General features: G+C 52.4%; 1 protein-coding gene across 5 annotated transcripts in view; it reads right to left on the bottom strand.

Moving 5' to 3' along the window:
- Positions 1-12,386: 12,386 nt before the first annotated feature.
- Positions 12,387-17,385, bottom strand: part of Taf4 (TATA-box binding protein associated factor 4) — a 66,621-nt gene continuing 61,622 nt past the window's right edge. For 3 of the 5 annotated variants that reach the window (XM_087197940.1, XM_087197941.1, XM_087197942.1), the window contains one exon: positions 12,387-13,887. In XM_087197940.1, coding sequence (XP_087054066.1) covers positions 13,720-13,887 — 168 coding nt within the window. In that variant the 3' untranslated portion in view covers positions 12,387-13,719. Of the gene's footprint in view, positions 13,888-15,583; positions 15,673-16,316; positions 16,439-17,385 lie in introns of those variants that run through there. The other 2 variants (XR_015446115.1, XM_087197943.1) reach the window with 2 other exon arrangements.

Genomic DNA, 17,385 nt, shown 5'->3' with positions numbered 1-17,385 from the left:
TTGCTCCAAGGCAGGAACATCATGATGGAAGGGCATGGTGCAGCAAGTCTAAGCAGTTCGTGGTAGCTGGGAAGCAGAGTAGAGACACAGTACAGGAGAAAAACTGGCTAGGGACCATAAACAGTACCCAAAGTCATGCCTCCAGGACCCACCCAGACACACCCTGGAGTATGATTTGCTAATCTACTAGGCCTTTCTTAATCCAAAGAAGTTCACAAATCAGGTTTAACAACATAATCTACCCCTTGGCAACTTTACACCCAAACACATCTCCTTTAACCATACTTAATCTCCAAATAAAGAAAATACCAAGTTCATAATTCCACCTAACATGAAACAACCAGCATGTAACTAGAAACACAATAACCCCTTCCTCAAAGCCTCAACAGTCCAAGCACTTTTCAAAAGTCCAAGTTTCTTTAAAGACTCAAGGCAAACTCTTAGCTGTGAACCTCTGTAAAAATAAAAAACAAGTTACATAATCTCAAGGTACAACAGTATAGGGTAAACATTTCCTTTCTAAAAGGAAAAGGAGGATCGACAAGAATTGGACCAACACAAGAATGAAACCTAGCAGGGCAAACATTAAATCCTGTAAGTCCATATCTAGCATCTGGAATACATGGTGGTAAAATGTGCATTCCAAAGGGCTTGGGTGGCCCAGCCTTATGGCCATGCCAGTAGCAGCCCACATGGCCTATCTCTCTCAGGCTGGCTCCACTCACTGCTTTCAGCTTTCCTTGGCAGATATTTCACATTCCTGCATCTCCAAATTCGTGGGGTTTCCACAACGTCATTGACTTCACTTCCACAGTTTCATGGACTCCCCTTTCAGGGGCTTGTTGCCTGGCCTGCCAGGCCTTCCTTTGGAATCTGGATGAGGCTCCACAACTCTTGCATTCTACATGCCAGTAAAACCAGCATCACTTGGATGATGCTAAGCTTCTCTGTCAGCAGAAGCAGTAATTAGGCCCACTTGGGCCATGGCTGTAATGGCCTCTGAGTGCCTGAATGGATGAGCACAGTGAAATAAATCCTAGGGAACAATTTCGAGAAGGCCCTCAGGCATCATACTGGACTCTCTTCTCAAGTGAAAAGTTGACACTTTTACACCTTTAAGCCTGTGACAAGTAAGACTTTGCTAATTCCTGAGATGAGTATTTAGTTTCCTTTTAATTATGTTAATCCCTTTAGCAGCCACCTTCTTTGACTCAACCTTATAGATGGCTTCCTCCCGGCTAAAATTTACATTCTTAAAATTTTTCTGCTCTGCCTTTTGCTACCCATTCTTACTACAAATCTGGTTAAAGTAGCCAGCAGTACACGTGCCACAGCCTGAATGTTGAGCTGCTTTGAAATTTCATCTGCCAGATCAATTAGTTCACTGCCCTTAATGTCAGTCTCCTGCAGAGTGTCGGGACATGGGCAGAAAATAAATCTGCTGTCAGAGAGTAACACTCATGACCTCTAGTCCAATTTCCAATGGAGTCCTTTTGCTAAATTGACTATCTTGAGCCTGGCCTTTACTGTCTACATTCTTATCAGCATTCTGCTCTTCTGAGCTTTGACCAGAATTGCTTATAAGGTTCTGCTTACAGCACTCTAGGGCTTCTCTGGACTGCTTCTCTAAATCTTTCCAAACACTTCCTGCAAGCCACTTCCAAAAGCTTCTAAACTACAAGGTCAGGTAGTCATAACACTCTTTGTACCAGTTTTACATAACTGCTTTTCCATTCCTGGTGTATGATATTTGACACCCACAACTTAAAGGAGGAGAGGTTTAACTCAGCTCATGGTTCAGGGGATTCAAGCCATGGCTGGCTGGCTGGCTTCAAGGCAGAAATATCATGACAGAAGTGCATAACAGGGCAAGTCTGCTTATGAACTAAGGTAAAATAAGGCAAAATAGGAGCAGGGCAAAATAGGCTAAACAGAAGCAGGGCAGTAATGCCAGAGAGAAACTGACAAGCGATCCTGTATACGGTGGACCCTTGACTTACAAATTCAATGTATTCCTGAGAGCTGATTGTAACTCAAGTTGGTCAATTGCCTCCAAAGTCTCTCTCCTGTGTGATTTTAGGCCACACTTTCTTCCAGGCAGATCTTCAGGGTGCTTAGAGAGACACTGACCCTGGATTTCTCAATTAACCCCACACGGCAAAGGATGTTCCTTCCAGAACTCTTTAAGGGTTAAATCTGTAGCTGAGACCACCTGGAAGCACAAGTGGCCAGCACTTAGGTCGTAACTCAAGACTTTGTTTCTAAGTTAAAACTAAAATTCCAGTCATAACCCAAGTTATTTGTATGTCAGGTCTGTTCTAACTCCAGAGTCCACTGTAGTACTCAAGGTAAACCTCCATGACCTACCCAGGAATGTGCTTTACTAACCTACTGGGCCTTTCTTAATCCAATAAAATTGACTAATCAAGAGTTAATTGTCACACCCTGTGTGTGGTATCTCAAGATGATTCCCATGCTGTATTGGTAAATCCTCTACCCTTTCTTTCTGCAGTCTCTAACCATCCATCTCACCATATTAAAGACCATAGTTCTCTTATGTGCACCCATGTTCATAGCAGCACAGTTTGTAATAGCTAAAACTTGGAAACAGCCCAAGTGCCCATCAACTGGAGACTCGATCAAGAAAATGTGGGATTTTTAATAAAATGGAGTACTCAGCCATCAAAAATAAGAAATTACAGACATTTAGAGCTAAATGGATGCACATTGAGGCAATACTCTTATGTGAAATAAATAGGACACACGTGTAAAATACCTAATAGTTTCTCTAGTGTGAGAAACTGAAAGTGTAAATAAGGACTAAAAGGTATAATAGATAACGTGAAATAGGAAGAAAAGGGGCAAAGGGGAAGGGGAAGTGGGAGGGGTAGGGGAAAGGAAAGAAGGGAATGGGATTAATATGAGAAAAGGAAAAAATGGAAACAAAGTCTTTGTAAATAGGGAGGGATGGAAGGGTTGAAAGGAAGGCAGGGGAAGGGAGAAAAAATAAGAACCAAGAGAGTATGTAAAGGTGCATATCTACAATATAATGACATTCATTCATTCAAACGTACCAATAAAAGGATATACAAAAAATAAAAATAAAAAATAAAATGACCTTTTGCTAAATGATACTTTATTAAATATACATACCTGTGGCAACATACATTATGATGATAATAATATATTGATGTTATTTTTAAAAATTTAAAGTTGGATTTGAAAGTAGTAAGATGTACTTATAGTATTCAGTATGTTGACTACAGTGTAACCAATTTCACATAGAGGAGGACACACACATATGTAAACACACAAATATATCTACAAGAGATTGTTCTACATAATTTCTTCCTTTGGAACACAAAACAGAGTAAACATCTTGCTTATAGCCAGGATGGAAATGTAAGAACTGCAGGTCATTCAGGCATATTCTAAGACTGAGATGGGATAATAGGGATTATACTAATACTGATTGTTCTTTTGGAGGAAAATTTATAATTTGAGAAAATTTGGGCTCAATGTCTTTTCTTGCTGATGGATGTCACCTTTGTATTTAACCGAGTGTGTTGTTGAAGTGGGCAGTTCCAATTAAATTTTCAATTAAAATTTCCCAACCTCAAAAAAAAAAGACTACAGTTCTCATCTTGAGCAGGCTTGTCTGGACTCATTTATATATTATTTGTCTCTGCTCATTCAGTCCTTTCTCCACCTTCTCCAACATGAAATACACATACTAGCTGTGTTGACTTGTTCAGTTACCACTTCCATTATCTATCACATTTCTAGGTCACTTCCAACTGACTGGCTTTCCTCTTCTTTGTGGGCTTCTTTACATTCCTAGGAATCTTTGACTGGATGCCAGACACTGTGACTTTTACCCACTTGGGGTGCTGGATATTTTTGTATTCCTATAACTATTCTTGAGTTTTGCTGTAGGATACAATTAAGTTACTTAAACAGTCTGATCTTTTGGGATCTTGCTTCTAAGCTTTATCAGGTGTTTATTCTAGAGATCATCAGTTCCTCATTCTGCGGAAAACCCTTCGGGACACTACATCCAGCGCCCCATGAATTAGGACACTCTTGACTTCTGGCGGCTTGGGTGAGCTCTCAGGGCTGTTCCGCTACTCCTCTTGAGCAGCTTTCTCTCCAGATGTCTTAGTGTGTCACAAGTTGGTGGTTTAAAACCACAGGCCTTCCTTGTCTCAGAGTTCTGGAGGCCAGAAGTCAAAATCCAGGCACAGGAAGGGCTGGGCTCCCTCTGGAGGCTGTGGGGAAGGCTGTCCGTGTTTTTCTCTCGGCTTTGGACAGATGCTGGCAGACTTTGGCTCCCCTTAGCTTATAGACCCAACCTCATTCCTCCTCCTCCCCTGTGCCTCTCTGCCTCCTCTCCTCTTCTTATAAAGGCACTGGCGGGCCAGGGATTTAGCTCAGTGGTTTCACTGCCTGCTGCGCACGCGCAAGGACCCGAGTTCGATCCCTGGTACCAAAAAAAAAAGGCACTGGCCATTGGATTTAGGGTACACCATACGTAATCCACTATGACTTCATCTTCACTCCATCCCATCTATGCAGACCCTATTTCCAAATAAAGTCACATTCAGACATACTGGAAGCAAGAACTGAACCCATGTTTTTGGGTAGCACAGTTCGACCTAGGAGACTAGCCTGTCAGTCGCATACCCGGGCAGATCCCAGTGTGTCTGAGAAGTTTACACATAACCAAGGTAACATTTCAGTTTAGAAGGGTGATTTAATGAAGGGCACTGGTTGTACTAGCCTGTTTTTAAGAGAAGAGGTGTAGAGCTTGGTGTGGTGGCATATACCTACAGTCCCAGCACTGTAAGACTGAGTGAAGGAGCAGGATCCAACGATTAAGCCCAACCTGGGTGACTTAGTGAGATCCTGTGTCAAAAAATTTAAAAAGTTAAGAACCAAGATGCATTACATAAAGGTACAATTCTCAATGAGAAATGTAATTGTGTTGTATACCTACAATGTACCAATAAAAGAATTTAATAAAGTGCAAAAAAAAAAAATTTTAAAAGTGGGCCGGGGATTTAACTCAGTGATTCCAGTGCCTGCCTCACAAGTGCAAGGTCCCAAGTTTGATGCCCGGTACAAAAAAAAAAAAAGTTTAGAAAGCACTGAGGATGTAACTCAGTGTGAAAGCCCTGGGTTCAATCCCCAGTGCTAGAGCCGGGTGGGGGACTTACTTAGCTCACAGTTTTAGAGGATGAAAAAGTCCAAGGTTGGACAGGCCTGTGGTTTGGCCTCTGGCGAAGGCTTTCCGGTGGGTGTCTCGGCAGGAGTGTGTGCAGTGGCAGAGATCCCATGGCAAGCTGGGCGCTGGGGAGCGGGGAGGGGCCTTCCCAGCAACCCCCTCTCAGAAGCAGCCAGGCCGCCCTCCGCCTCCCTGTGGCCCCACCTCTGTAAGCCCCATCCCGTCCCAACACTGCCACACAAAGGATCACGTTTCCAGCACATGAGCCACTGGGGACATACTCGAGTCACTGCTGAAACATCTATCCTGTGCAAGACAGCGAAGCTGGACCAGTGCTCACCCCATACACAGAAGCAAATTCCTAGTGAATTCATAAAAGTGGGGGAAAAATCCAAACCTTGGAAAAAAGTAGAGGGACCTCCATGTGGACTCTAGAAGACTTGACCTAGCACGGCGCTCCCGAAGCCTTCCAGGGAAGACCTGACGCTGCTGACACGATGCCAAGCCTGTGAATGCAAGGTGCTCAGACTTGTGGTCCTGGCCCAGATGTGGTGACAGGAACGGGGTTTATTCTCCTGCTTCAGACACCAAAAGATTGGCTAACAAAACGAAGCCAGTTTTTGACACATTGAACATCAGGTAGCAAAGAACAGTGTCCAAAGGGACAGGAGGCTGACTCCAGGCAACAGAGATTCAAATACACCAGGCCCCCAAAATGACCAAAGAGGACAGTCCTGGGAAAGGTGCCACTTTGGGAGCAGAAACACCACAGTCCACGGCTCAGGCTACTGACAAATGGATCTGGTTCCTGCTCCCACTCAGAGAGAGACTCGATGCTGCTCCAACTCATGAGGAGCCAAGGGGTTGCACCTCCAGGCAAGACACCCTCAGAGAGGGGTGGGGCCAAGGTAGCCTCTGCCAGACTGTCTGCCCCAGGGTAGCACAAGTGTCTGGACAAACATGCCATGCTCGGGAAAGCTCAGCAGGCTCTGGAGTCCACGGAGAGGACCACAGCCGTCCACTGAAGCAGGGGGTCGGAGTGGGGAGGCACTGAGTGACTCCCTGCAGACGGGAAGGAAGCAGCTGCTGTCATGCTCCTCGGCATCGTGGCTAGAGTCCTAGCCAGTGCAGGGCAGCAAGACAAAGAGGTAAGAGACATACAGCTGGAAGAGAGGAGTAACACTGCAGCTCCCACAGATGGCACGGCCATGTGCACAGGAAGTTCTCAAGAACTGATAGTCTATTAGTCAGAAGCATTCACAAGGTCACAGGCACAAAGCCAACATACTCACAAACCAACGGAGCCTCTGTGTGTACCAGCACAAATACGGAATTTTACAGACACACCTGCTATGGGCTGAATGTGTCCCCCCAACTTCATGTGTTGGAAACATTGTCCCCAAAGCCATATGTTAATGGTATGTGGAAGTGTGACATTTGGGAGGTGACTGGGCCGTGAGGGTGACCCCCATGATGGACAGATGCACGTGCGAATCCATGGGTCAGGAAGTGCCTTTGCTGTAAAAGTGAGCTGTCTGCTAAGGCCTCTGCCTCCCCTGTGCTGCCCTTACCCTGCTATGATGCCACAGGAGGCCTTCACCAGGCACCGAGCACATACCCAAGCCCTGCTAGTGCACTTGAGCTAAACTCTGCTTTCTAAGTTACTCGGTCAGGGTACTGCATTACAGCAACAGAAAATGGACCAAGACGACACCACCTACAACGGCATCCCAATATTCAGAAACAGTTAAGTAAAGCCATGCCAGCCCTACACCTGCCAAGTCCCAGGAAATTATTGGGTAAAATTTTTAAAAGATCTAAATAAATGAAAATTATACCATGTTCTGGGTGTGGAAAACTAGGTATTATAAAATGTCAGCCCTCCTTAAAACCATCTGAAGATCCAATGCCATCAAAATCAAATTCCTAAATGAAACTGAAAGATCCTAAAAGATTCCAGGGCACTGAGAACATTCATGTTCCCCTTGAGGCAGGTGAGGAGGGGCCTGCAGACCTGCCGCACGCTGGGGCGACCCGGTCTGGCTTTGCGGCTCCTCCCGAGAACTGGCCTCCTGTACTTGCCCCATGCCTCTCGCAGACACTGCGGCCAGCTGTCCACGGACCCAGCATGAGAGAGACTCGGGCTCCTTCCTGTGGGGCCTCCTGGCAGTTCATTACCTGCTCTGCTCTTGTGGTTCTTTGTGTCCTTGGCAGAGTCTGCTCTCTGGGAAGTCAGATCCCTTGGGCACCACGGGTCCAGGCTGGGGTGGTGGCCCTGCCTGCTGCATCCACACAGGTCCTCGGGTTGTCAACCTCTAGTCCATGGCAGTGAAGGAAAGAGGTCCGGTCCCTGAGGCCAGGCTGCTTCCCTCCCTCCCCCAGATTCTCCTATTGCGTCCAGGGGCTCAGGTGCACAGCCATGCTGTCCAGTGCACTGTGTGCGAATTTATGTCCTCCACTCTCACCCCGCGGGCTGGGCACATGGCAGCCCCCGTGGATCAGCACAGGTTACTGCCACTGCTTGGGGCTCTGGGCTGGGGCTGGGGCTCCTCTGGGTGTCCGGTGGATTCCCTCACTCTGCAGTGGTGTCACTGAGGGTCTGACAGGTGGCCAGGGAGGTAGGTGGGGTCCCATCTGCACACACCATCCCTATCCAGCCACCTCCACAGACCTCTGGGCCTTTCCTGGCCCACGTGCAGCTGCCCTGGGTACTGAGAGCTCAGGGCAGCCATGACGCCCACACTAGGCGCCCAGGCCCCCTTGCCTTCTCTGTGTGTGTGGGCCAGGTCCAGTCCCACAGCCTCCACCTGCTGCTCCTTAGGCCCCAGGTGGGGTGCCGGTGCTCTATGTCCACCATCAGCCATCCTGAGCTGGACAGCACTGCCACCACCACTTCGGAGACTGGAAACTGAGGCTCGGAGGAGGGCCTGAGCCCTGCCTCACCCGGGAACCAGGGGCCAGGGCCAGAAGCCACCTGGAACCTAGCAAGAGGAAGTCTGAGCAGAGACATGGGGACTTCCTCCTGCTATGACCCCCAGGCAGCAGGAGAGAGCGGCACTCGCTGCCCCAGGTCTGACGCCCTCCAGGGCCAGCTCCTCCCCAGGGATCGCAGTTCCTCTGAGGAGGAGGGGGGGGAGGGGAGGGGAGGGGAGGAGGAGGAGGAGGAGGAGGGGGAGGCAGGAGGGCAGTGAGGGCTTGGTGAGGTTCTCTTTCCAGGAAGGCTGCAGTGTTGGGAGCTTCCCTTCATCGCCCAAGTCCTGGGAGCCAGTTCTCAGGCAGAGCTGAGTGGATGAGTGAACTTCCTTGGCCCCCTGGCCCCAGCACCGCACCGGGGCTGAGCCTTCAGGTACTGCTGGGCCAGGCGCCCCACAAATGCCATCAAGACTGTTGGCAGCTCTCTGCTTCTGTACAGCCTCACTCTCCCTGCACAGTGGCCACAGTGGCCATGGGTGACTGAGACAAAACCACCAGGCTCCAAGTGTGTGCAGCTCTCTCCTCTGAAACCTCCAGGCAGACGACACTGGCCAGCTGGGACTGCACCACCCGCAGCCTGTGCCGGTGATCAACCATCCACACCAGAGGTGGTATAAGCCAGCTGGCTGGGCAGCAGCTGCCCAGTGTGCCCCGTGGTACTGCACGCCCAGGCAGGGAAGTGCAGCACCCCGTACCCATCACTGGGTCCCTCCCTCGAGCTCCTGAGGCAGCCCAGGGACCCCCAGCGCCAGGCTGGGAGAAGCTCTGAGCACTAGGGCTGATCGGGAGGTGGGTGGCCTGGTGCAGAGGGAAGAAGGGCTCCCTGGAGCTGGTGCCATCAGGAGCCCCAGGGGAAGATTCGGGCAGGGTCAGAGGCTGCCCGGAGGCGTTGGGTCACACCTGGGGAGGACACGGCACCTCTGTGGCTTCTTGTTCCTCCAGCTCCCAGTGAGGACCCAGGCCCAGCAAAGCCTTGCTGGGAAGAGCAGGCCTGCACCCTCTGCCAGCCGTTCAGACTGCCTCCCCCTGGCCCTCTCCTCCCTCTCCCTACCACCTCGCTGTCCCCAGCACCCTAGGACCAAACCCTTTCGACGGTGCCCGCCCGCCCTCCCTGCAGTCTCTCACTGACACCAGCTCCACTCTGCTCCCCCACACTGAAGTCAGACCTGGGGGCCCACACCCCACATCCCACCCAACCCCAGGGCTGCCAAACTGGGCTCTGGCCCCAGCCACTGCCCCGACTCTTCCCCTGGGCCTGGCCTTCTGCAGCTGTGAGGCACAGCGGATGCGAACTGCGCGGAGCTGTAGTGTAAACCGGCTGCCGTGGCACCCCGCACACTGTGAGACCTGCACCGCTCCTAGGCGTGAACGTCATCGCTCCACGTTTCCTCCGTCCCCAGGCACACGCCGGCCGTGACCGTGACCCTGACTGGCAGTTCCCTTTCCTCCGCATCACTGCTCTGTGGCGCCCTCGGTGCACAGAGCACCCAAAGCCCTAGGGAACTCACTTCTGGAGGGAGGCGGGGTCTTCTGTCTCCCCGAAGGTGAACTCTTGCTGTGGTCCTGGCCTGCGGCTATGGCTGCTGCAGTCGCTGCGAGTGAAGCAGCTGGGAAGGTCCGCGTCCGGGCCCCTGCCTGGTCGAGCACAGCAGTTCAGTCCGGGGGTGGCTTTTGAGACAGTCTCCCCAAGCTGCCCAGGGCTGAACAAACTTACAATCTTCCTGCCTCAGCCTCCAGGTAACTGACTCCACAGCTGTGCCTCACTGCACCAGGCTCCCTGAGGCTAAGGACCGCCACGGGGCCCCACATTTCACAGCCCAGCACCGCTCCAAGCGCTCCCCCGCCAGGTCTGATGGTCACCCCTCCACCTGTGCCACCCGGACCAACTGCTCTGGGCCTCACTGCCAGGACACACCCGGTCCTCCCACCTCTGCTCCTACCTCCAGCGACTGGGCACTGCAGCCCAAGTCCCCAGCTGACCTCTTCTGCCTGCCAGGAGGCTCCCGGGCTCTGGGTGCTCTAGCCCCACCTTTCCCTCTACAGCTGTACCATTCACTTTGCACATCCAAGTCCATAACACCCACCAGACTCATGAGGACAAACTCAAGGCTTGTGCTTCCCCAAGGCCCACGGCAGGTGGCCACCTTCCTCTGTCCCATAACAGTGACATCTCGGTCAGCGGCTGACCTCTGCTCCATCCCTCACCACTGATGGACCCACCCACCCACCCACACCCCGAAGTCCTGTCCTGGGGGCTGTCAGCAGGAAGCCGGGCGCCCACTTTCCCCAAAGACTGTTGGTTCCCACGAACATTGTGCCAAGTCTCTAAACAGGATGGAACTTCGCTCCTGTCTCGAGCCTTCCTGTGAGCACACTGTGAGCACAGTGTGTTTCTCTGTCCAGGTCTTCTTCGGTTTCTCCAATTCCCAGGTGAGGATCTTACACATCTTTCATTAAATGTATTCCAGGTATTTGTTGTTTTGTTGCTACTGTAAATGGTACCTTTTTTTACTGTTCTAATTGTTGCAAGGATGCAGAATTTTCAAGTAATTTGGCTCCTGGCCTTGCATCCTGTGGTCTTACTGAGCTCACCAGCACTTCCAGGACGGTGCTCCTAGATTCACCGGGTTTCCCTGCATCAGCCATTCACTATGAACTCTTGCTCCGGCTTCTTCCTCTCCGAACTCCTCCCGTTTCCTCACTCACGCTTTGGCCTCATCAGGCACTTGGGGGTGATGTGGTGAGAGCAGATGTCCATGTCACACCCCTGACCTGCCCCCAGGGGAGCACTACAGTGGCTCTGCCCTGAGCCACACGAACAGCAAACTAAGGACAATACCTGCTGTGCAGTGGTGGACATGCAATGCCATCGGTGGTGCCAAGAACAAACCGCCATGAACAACCCTGCAGTGGTGCTCCATGGCGACACCACTGCCATGGGAGCCCCAGTGGGCATGGGGCCTGGCCCTGGCACTGTGTCCCTGTGAGGGAGGCCGAAATAAAATCAACCACACTTGCAAAGCTTTACTGAGAGGACTAGTTTACTTCAGACCAAGTAGGTAGAGAAAGCCAAGTGTCGGTTGCAGCTGGAACAGATGAGCACGGCTTAGAGTCAGTCTCTTGGGCACATTCAGGAGCGGAACACGGGAAAGCGCATCCTCTACAACTTCCTGCCCCAGACCTCAAAATCAGGGTCTACTCATCCATCATTCAACATCACAGGTGCTACAGGTTGAACCACGCTTCCTCCCAAAAGCTATGGTGGGGGCTGCTTCTACAGAGATGACCAAACTGACCTTTCAGGTCACTGCTGCAGGCCCCGACAGTACAGCGCGTCCTGACAGGAAGGGGAAATCTGACACAAGGACTGCTGGCTGGAGGGAGGGCACACACAGGTGCTGCTTCTGCTTTTCTGGGAACACCATGAGAGCCAGCCAGCGCCCAGAAGCAGCAGCCTCCCTCACAGGCTCAGAAGCCCACCCTCCCCACACCTGGATCTCAGCCCCAGGACTGTGCGACAAGGATTCCACTGTCCAAGGCCCCTAGTCTGTGGCTCTTCCTGGTAGCAGCCCCAGACCAGGACAACGGGAACGCAAGTGGGAGCAGTGCTTTGCGGTGTGATGCAGAAGTGAGGCAGCCTACAATGCAGGGCATTGAGCCCAGGGAGGGTGGGAGCTGCAACCAGCTCGAATAATGCCACATAATGCCGGGTGACTAGAGTGCTAGACAGGCACTGCGCCCCACAGACTAGGTGTTGGCCTGGCCTCGACGTGCATCCTGTCAGGACTGCAACGCACCAAGGCCGACCTGTAACACTGACGGAGACCCCACCTCCATCCACCTCGGGTCCATGCTAGGGTGGGGCTGCCTCTTCACCCACCCAGGGCACGTGTACGCGTGTTTGCACGCATGGCACGCGTGCCCCAGGGCCTTCCCCTGCCTCCTCCCTCTCCTTCCCCTGCCCCCAGCTCAGCTATAGCCAGGGGGTTGCACACACAGCAGAACCCCACCACTGCCCCAGGCAGAAGGGAGGCACTGGGCCCCCAGGACTAAGAACAAGCCCCCCCCCCCCCGCCGCCCCAAAAGTCACTTCCACCAGATCCACGGGCTTCAGGCACAGACACTGGCAGGCCCACCGCTAGTCTCTGACAGAATCACTGAGGAGGAAACGGAAAACCGGCAAAACATATACAGATAAATTTGCTTTTAATAAAGGAGTTAATTTTCTTTCAATCCTCTATAAAACAATAGCAATTAAAAACTTCATTTTTTGAAAGTAAAATATTTACATATGAACAAGTAACTGTGCAAAATTTACATGAAAAAATGGAAAGACAGGGATTTTCTAAAAGATAAAATAAAAGGTGTAACAGTTCTCAGGTGTTGATAAAAAATACTGATCAGTGTTCAGTTCACACGCGCGAATTAAAGTCTAATGTGAGAATTCACACGGAGAAAGCCGAAGTATTTACAATCATAAAAGTACTATCAATAGACAATTTAATACAATAACCTCTGAAAATATAAAGAACCAATTAGTATATTTGTAATAAAAAAATAGGTACAAAGAAGGGGCTTTGCTCTGGGCGTCTGTAAAGTTGGCCCACAGCTTGCATACAGTCTCTTAGCAAAATAATTATAGTTTACATAGCCATTTTATGTTATGTGCCAAAAGTTATGTACAATTACTGACAAAATACACCAACCATTTTTCAACACTTGATTCACACTGAGAAACAGTCTCTTGATGATTCTTCTCAACTCTGATTTTATTTAATCTAAGTTTTCACTTGTAGCTAAAAAACACAGTGCAAGTAAAATATATTTATGCTGAAAAGGTTCTCATTTCTCTTAACTTTACAGCTTCACAAACTGTAGCAAACAAAATGCATTTGTACAGATGCTGAGCACATTCAGAGGAGCCCGCCCCGGCTGGACTCCCAGCCTCCACCGAGCAGAAATGCGGTCACCCTCCAAGGTGACGGAGCTGCAATGAACTGTGTGTTCCTGGAGAGTTTTGAGGGGAGGGGAGGGGAAGGAAGGGAGATAAATAGTCTAAAAATCAGTTTGCTTTGCCAACTGACTATTACAAAAATAAAATAAGTGAAAGGAGGTCATCGGCTGCAGACACACACCTACGCAGTAAGTTAGGCTCAACTAAACCAAAACGCACAAATAAGGTAGAAACTGCTACACGGTGACAGAGCGCAGCGAGTTATTTGCTAAGCGATTCCATCAGTCTTTATATATGGCTTGTTTGGCAAGAAGGCCACTCAATCAAGGATGAGCTCGGGTTTAGTTGTCCTTTAGGAGTATCCACAGGCCTCTGTATTCTCTCTGCTGCAGAAACAGGTTTTCTTCCACACTGAGCTGATTTAGAAACGGGAATATAAAACTGTTCCATTGTAAAGAAGTGGCTGTTTTTAAACAATATCCCATTTGCTTCTTACAAAAAGGCGTAATCTGCAAATATATAAAAATGTCCCCAGGCGTCTCGTCAAAAACACCGTGCTCCTCCTGTGTCACTTAAGGAATGCTTTGTAGAGCAACAGTGAATGGCTTGTCTCGCGCTCATTTTCTAAACAAAATATGAGGTCCCTGAGGTTGACCCGCGTGATTCTTTGCCGCGTGAACTGTCTGGGGGTTGCCACGCCGGAGCTGCCTGGGACTGCCGCGCCTGGGCCCGAGCCCTGGTGACGAGAAAGGAGAAGACAGTTGCATTAGTGGCGCTCAGAGGTGGGCTGCAGAAAGTAGGGAAGGAAGGGGCAACTCAAGTGTCCCCCAAATGTGTCCCAAGGACCCCGATTCTGGAGGAAGCTGGCATGGCACAGGCTCCTTCCAACAGGCTACGGCTTGGGCTGGTGTGTGGTCCGAGTCCCTAGCGGGGCGAGGGCAGCAGGCCCCCACTCTAGGGCACACTCAGACCACCACCCTTCGAGGCCCCACACAGCTCACACTCTGGCCTGGACACGCGGGCAGACAAAGCGGGGGCTCACGCCCCAGGTAAGCAGCTGGACAACTCCGGGGTGTGCAGCCGGCCGACCTCTGTGTGACCAGCAAGGCTGCCCGAGGGCTCAGGTGAGGAGACCGAGGCCCATGCCCGATCCACACCTGGCTGTGTCATCCCTGCGTGGCCAGTAAGGACACTAGGTCTCAACTCCTGGGCTGGGCGGACTGGCGGCCAGCTGTGGAGGCCCACTGCTCGGCGGTTACAACAGTGACCCCACTGCACAGATACCCAGCCCCGAGGCAGGCGGCCATCCCGCAAGCCAGCTGGATGCCTTCCTGCCACTGAGGGCGGAGCTGCTGGGGCCGGACGTGCGGAATGCAGGGTCATGGCTAGGCAGCAGGGTCTGTGGCTCTATCACATCACCACGTCCGTCCCGGAGTCCCAACGGCGGCTCACGCTTCCATGTGGCAGAGGGAACTAGTGCCTGTGTCCCGGTGGCGATAGGGCCTGCGGCTGGCTGTCCAGGAGCACACATGGCAGCGACACTTTTCCTGTGCGTTCTCTGTCAGGGCTTAAGGAGCTGACGTAACAACCACCCTTGAGGAAGTGAGGAGCGAGCGCTCGCTGCAGGAGCCCACGGCCGCCAGCGACAGACAGATGAGGCCGGACGGAGGTCTGTCCCGCTGCATCCACCCTGTGGGCACACGGCGGGCGCCGGTGCGGAGCGGGGAAGGTGCGGACTGGGGCCGCTTCCTTATGCGCCTGACAGGCGGAGCAGAGGTGCGCTCACTCTGAGCGGCCAGCCTGGGCAGTCAGTCGTCAGTGGTCTCCCGCCACACCACCTTCATGGCCACTTCCTCTTGTGTGAGCGAGCTCCTAGGGCTTTCTCGGCAGCGTCCTTCAGACTCCCGGACAGCCTCTGCAGAGCACATTTTGCGCAGAGACAGGCTGAGCCCCTTGGAAGGCTGGGGTGAGAATAAGCAGTCAGAAGGGACGAAGGAAACAGTTCATCTCCACGAAGCCACCCGGGGCCACAGCCCAGCCGGCAGAAGTGTGGGCTTCTCCCGAGGGGCACCTGATGCTCTGGACACAGCTATAAGCCAGTTTCTGGAAGAAAAAAAGCCAGGAGGGAAGGGGGCCGGCGACAGCGCAGTGGGAGGAAGGCGGCCTCTTTTCCCCGGGGTCCGGAGGACGTCAGACTGCACAGGCACCGGAGCGGCAGGGCCTCCTCAGCATGCTGACCGGGCTAGGCTCTACCCCGGCCTCCGTTTACAGATGTGGCTTCCACTCTTGCTGCCAGTTACAAACCCATCTGCTCAACCAGGAGGTGGTGAAAGGAAGCTCAGGCAGTTGCAGCGGGGCACGTGGGCAGGCCCCAGGAGACTCCACCCGGGCAGCAGGCGGGCATCCATGAGCTGCCAGCAGAATGGGCTGTATTTCATGTCTCTACTTTCAGGATCAGTGGCCGAAACCAAAGTTGACATGAGGGCAGGGTGTTCGCCTCAGGCTCAAAATTTAAGGGATGCTAAAAGTCAGAATCAAGATAAATAATATCAAAATTGGTGCCCAAAACTCGCTGAAGAGCCAGTGTCAGCACCAGCCCAGGGTACAGCAAGCTCTGCCCAGCCATGTGCAGCCTGGTGCTTGCCCTTTCTGTGTCAGGCTCGGGTGGGGGGAAGGGGGGGGGTGGATGGAGATGGCCACTGCATGTTTATAAGCCACAGATCCCCATGGCTCTGTGGGTTTTCACAAACACAAATAAATTTCTCTCAAGTTACAAAAAACATAGGTGCATGCTCACAGTGTCCTACTTGGTACTGCAATCACTCTGACCACATGGCTGTACTCTGCCCCAAGAAGGGGCTGGCAGTCACTGTCCCCAAATCCGACCACAGAGCTTGTGGGTGTCCTGGTCACGGTGAGCAAACCTAACACACAGCCCAGGACCTGCCGAGGTGGGAACAGTCGCCCACAGACTGCTGGAGGAGTGTGGCAGGGCACGCACACACATACACACACACACACACACACACACACACTCCCGCTCACCCAAAGCCCTCGTGGCCATGGGGGCCCAGCAGAAAGGCTGAGGGTTGAGGGTGAGCGATGCTGCCCTGCCTCTGCTGCCTCTGCACGTGGCCTGCTATGTAGCAACAGCCCAAAACAAACCTGAGATGAGAGAGGCCCCGGCACAAACACCACCACCAGCTGCAACCCAGATGCCAGCAAGTGCAGCTCAGGGCCCACGGTCTTCAGGGCTGAAGGACAGGCAGTTCTCTCTGGGAAAGTGACTGGGGACACAGGATGGAACACACCCTGAGCCTGTGCCACTCTGTGCAGGGCTGCCGTGACCACTCGCCCTGGAAGGGTTAAGCAAAAGGCATCTAACTTGACCCAGTAAGTCTGACCTGCCACAGACCGGAGCGAAAACCAGACCAAAAGAATCTCCTTCCACGGGCATCCCGCCACCCTGCCACAGCCCTGGGGAGCACCACGCTGGAACCCATACCCACAAGCAGTGATGGGAGCTCTCCAGGGTGTCAAGAGTCCTCGCCTGCATGGACTGCCCCTGCCTGAGGAGCAGTTCAGGTCAGTGGCACCCAGGACAGGGGTGCCGGAGCAGCCTGCCTGGAGCTGCCCCCCACCTCTGCGAGAGCTCCACACCCTCAGAGCATCTGTGTGACCTTTCAAGAGCTACGAAAGCACTCAAAACTCAGCTAAAGAAACGGCATCACCTCAAGAGGCTGACGATGGCACCGGCTGCCTACTATCCTCTCACAACCGAGAGCAATGAGGGGAAGACGTGCACAGGGGCCTGGCCATCACACAGGCCTCGGGGATGCCCACGTCCAAAATGACCTCACGAAGGGAGGAAGAGCCACCACTCTCCCCAGCAGGGTACCGCCAGACACTGCTGAATTCAAGTGAGGCAGCAGGCAGTGAGGTGCAGAGGCACCCTGGGAAGCTGGGGCACACACAGGGCACCAGCACAGGCTGCAGGAAAGGGTCCCGGCGCCAGACCTGAGGAGTGTGCAGAGGGAAACTGAAATGTCCCTAGGAGAGCCCTTGACGGCTGTGTGGTGAAGGAGGGAGGGAGAAGCAAAAGAAGTTAGGGTTCTGCAAGTCCAGTGCTGCGAGCAAACTTGGCAGCCTGGACTTCACAATGCTGCCAGGAGAGGGCGCCACGACATCACAGGCACCCAAATGCCCAAGCGGGGTGCAGGCGCGCGCGCGCACA

Source organism: Heterocephalus glaber, unplaced genomic scaffold (assembly GCF_053883595.1).
Source record: "Heterocephalus glaber isolate CG9 unplaced genomic scaffold, H.glaber_assembly_v1.0 deba00001673, whole genome shotgun sequence".
NCBI lineage: Eukaryota > Metazoa > Chordata > Mammalia > Rodentia > Bathyergidae > Heterocephalus > Heterocephalus glaber.
Note: the sequence above shows the minus strand (reverse complement) of the source record. Positions and strands in the feature narration are given on the sequence as shown.